The 3706-nt window shown below is 48.8% G+C and overlaps 1 protein-coding gene across 1 annotated transcript; it reads right to left on the reverse strand.

The window, feature by feature from the left end:
- Nucleotides 1–886: 886 nt before the first annotated feature.
- On the reverse strand, nt 887–3186 carry LOC119329032 (acid phosphatase 1-like). The gene is made up of 2 exons (XM_037602022.1): nt 2673–3186; nt 887–1532 (listed from the first exon to the last, which is right to left on the reverse strand). The coding sequence occupies exons 1-2, from the start codon at nt 3128–3130 to the stop codon at nt 1148–1150; spliced, it is 843 nt and encodes a 280-aa protein (XP_037457919.1). The 5' UTR covers nt 3131–3186; the 3' UTR covers nt 887–1147.
- Between the last annotated feature and the right edge of the window lie 520 nt (nt 3187–3706).

Consider the following 3706-nt stretch of genomic DNA (forward strand, 5'->3'; position numbering starts at 1 on the left):
AGGCAGCCGACACGCGGTTCTGGGGTGTGCCCCCCTCACGGGCGTCGCTGCCGTCGTGTCACGGAGGGGGGAAACAGCCATGTAGGGCCGACACGGAGGGAATCTTGGGGTGGGTTGGGCCGGGACGGTGTTCGGGAGTGTAGCTATAGACTGGGCCATGACAACCCGGTGAAAAAGTCCACCGGTCAAACCCCGTCCGGCGAAAGTCAAAGGACTAGATCCGGCGGTCGTTTATGTCAGGGTTATGCGGGACGGAGTACCTGGGGGTAGCAATGCCTCCAAGTGTTGCGGTGGCCCCTCCTACGCTTGTGGAAGCGTGGTGGCAGGCACAGAAACCCAGCACGCGGCTCCAGGGTGTGTCCCCCATCACGGGCGTCACCGCCGCCGTGTCACGGGCATCACACCGAGTCCTCATACACATGGTAAACTAAAAAGGTAAAAAAGTAATAACTGAATTTATGAAAAACACCGGCATCCACCATGGAAAACGGACTATCACCGTGAAACCTTCAGTGCCCGGGCAACGGGCCAGCCACTGAAAGTTTCACCGTAATTGTCCGTTTTCTTAACAGAAGTCTAATGAATACTGGAGCTTATGATGTATGAATTAGTGAACTATTTAAACAGGTCATCTTGATTGTCTTTGGGTGAGGTGGGAATATTTTTTAAAATTGCTAACCTCCTATCTGTGCCGATGGCATAGCCGTCGGCATAGGGTGCCACGTGGCATGGCAATCTATGCTGACGGTTTTACCGTCGGCATAGGTTGGCCTTATCCGTGCCGGTTCAGCTACAAACCGGGGCAAATGTGCTTCATATTAGACCATTTTTCTACTAGTGTAGTCGATTTTTGATAGCAATGTTGTTTATAGGACGACAATCACAGTGAAAGGAACGATATGTCATGCAATTGTCAAGAAAGAAATTATGACAGATAACAACACATCAAGCAACAATAACCCGTGGCCTCCTAAAGAAAAGAAAAAAAACAGTAGCCCATGGAGCAGTAGCAATTCATATCAACTAGTAAGCAACAAGGGCAGAGTGGATTATTATTATTGAGAGATGCATCGAGCGTGCAGATAATTATTAAGAGCATAGGCTTATTCGTGGACCACAAGCATTCGAGCAATCAATGGCGGCAGCCCTAGCCGATGTAGTAGAGTGGGTCGGGCAGCTTGAAAGTACGAGCTCCCTCGGGCGCGCCGAGGAGGTCGCTCCACTGGTCGCCGATGTTGCCAACGATGACATACCCGGCGTCCTGCAGCTTCTTCCTCTGGGCGGACTTGTAGGATATCGCGGAGCCATGGAACCCGGGCTGCTTGAGCGTCAGGTTCATCCACCCGGAGATGCCCTGGCTGCGGAGGTTGGCGACGGTGATGGCCCTCTTGTCTTCCGTCCGGCCTGTGATGAACACCGGCTTGATGCCCACCTTGAGCAGCTTGTAGTACAGCCGCTTACTCTCCGGCAGCGCCGGCGCGGTCCCCTCCAGCACGTACGCGTCGAAGCTCGTCCCGTTGTATGGCCTAGCCCTGCACACGTTAAAAACCAAGGGGTGAATGGAAGCGCATCTACGCTGCGTAAATTTGTTGATAGGAACGGTAGATATAAAGTAGCCAAGTGGACAATAGATTCGGGCCTACATACTCCGACCATCACATGCACATCACACCACTATATCTAATTGGCATAGCATAGCATGTTTTGCTCATCAATCGGCACATGGCCATGGTCCTGCAGGCTGTGTCTATGATTGGACTGGAGATGACCAACAATGATGCCCAACTCAAACACGTCCAACGCATATATGCCCTTTTATTTCCACTTTTTCATCTATGTTTTCCCCTTTCATTATTATTAGAGAACTTATGGTGCCAGCCTTCTACATTACATATAGTGATGCGTTATAGGGGACGGGCTACAGGGAGCCCCATTTTTCAAAAAACAAGATCAAAATATACTTAAAAGTTGCCAAAAATATATTTATAAAATCTATAAATGCATATACACGTTCTTCAACTATTTGTAAAGTTGCATCAATTAATCACATTTTAATCTATCTATTTGTCTTTTTTGGGTACATCAGATATGAACATATACATGTTCATGAAAATTTGTACGTCTATATACAATATATCCTTATGTGTATACTTTTTTCAGATTTTTTAAGGTATACAAATAGTATTTTCACTGAAACAAAATAAAGGGCTCAGTGTCGTATATACTACAGTGCATACATCCACTGTCCATCGTTGCTCAGATATTCGTGCAACATTTTCTACTTTTTCGCTATGTCTTTCTTCTTTCAAAATAAATTGTCATCTTTCGTCGGATTTTTTTGTCGCTTAAAAGTATATTACAATAATTTTACGCAGTTTCAATACATTTGACGGTTGATTAGTACATGGCATATAGTATGCATGCATGGTAGAAAACAAATCCACTCACATATGATGCCATGGTGTTACTGGTGTTTTCTAGTGGGTTGGTTTTTCATACTTTAGCTAAACGAACAGACAAGTCCAAGTCTCTGCTCAAATGCACCTGCAACAAATATCAAGTACAATATGCACGTACGTACGGATAGACAGTCGTGCAGATTATATTTGTCGAGAAATGCAAAATTGCATGGAGATGATCCTCAACGATGCATAATGTGTGTAAGTATGTACCCGAAGCCGTGCGTGGCGTAGTAAGGGAGGTTGGAGAGCGTGGTCTCGTCGATGTCGAAGACCCACACCTCCTTGCCGTTGCTGGCGAGCTTGAGGCTGTCGACGTAGGCAATGGCCTGGTCGATGACGACCTTGGAGTCGCGCCGGAAGTGGCTGCCGAGCATGTAGTGCCCCACGTAGCCCTCGCAGTTGGCGGGGACAGTCTTCCAGTCACGCACGTTGTACGCCTCCACGCCCAGCCTCCAGCTGTCGCACGGCACGCCGCCGCGGCTGCCGAGCTCTCCGCTGGAGCCCAGCAGCGGGCGCAGTGCGTGGATGAGCGGCGCCACCGCGTCGTCGACCGCAGCAGCTGCAGCCTCGGCCGTTGGCATACGGATGGTGGGCTCCCATGCGCTGCAGGAGGCCGCTGCAGCCACGAGAGCTACCGCGATGAGGATGGGCACCCTTGCCATCGCCATTGTTACTGCTAGCTACCCTGTGGTGCTCTACTTCTTGAGGTGCACTGCCAAGTGTGTGTGGTGGGTGGCTTCTTAAATAGAACTCCGTTCCGGTGGTGGCAAGATGTACTGCACAATTAGCAACATATATTGACAAAAATTCCATTAGAAAAATAGCTTGTTAAAGATAAAGACAGTAGGAAAGCTACGTCCTACGTGGTGTGTGAGCTTGATAGAAATTAACTGACGCAGGACTGCAGGGGCGTGGTCTCATTCATGAGCTTTGCTACACACACGGACATATTTCACGGATGTTTACAGGACGTGCTGACATGGAAAGACGTGATTGGAAAGAAGAGGTGAAGCAGGCCCCACCCCATGAAAATCAGGGGGGGGGGGGGGGGGAGGGGGGGGGGGGAGATTAACAGTAAGATGGAAGGGGTCCGTTGCAGTCCCGTAAAGATCCGTGCGTGTAGTATTTTCGCTCATTCATAGGGTGTGGAACACGCTGGGCGCGATATTTTGTTGGGGACGATGTGATGCATTATTTTCCTGCTTTACCATATACAGTTTAACCATTCATAGTGTCATATTTTG

Source organism: Triticum dicoccoides, chromosome 7A (assembly GCF_002162155.2).
Source record: "Triticum dicoccoides isolate Atlit2015 ecotype Zavitan chromosome 7A, WEW_v2.0, whole genome shotgun sequence".
Lineage (NCBI taxonomy): Eukaryota > Viridiplantae > Streptophyta > Magnoliopsida > Poales > Poaceae > Triticum > Triticum dicoccoides.

What these genes read in the sequence shown, in the direction of transcription:
- LOC119329032 (XM_037602022.1), bottom strand. Translation starts at nt 3,130, where the DNA reads ATGGCGATGGCAAGGGTGCCCATCCTCATCGCGGTAGCTCTCGTGGCT. An exon ending in TACGCCACGCACGGCTTCGG is followed by an intron (nt 1,533 to 2,672) that starts GTACATACTTAC and finishes TAACGTGTGCAG; the next exon opens with GGCTAGGCCATACAACGGGA.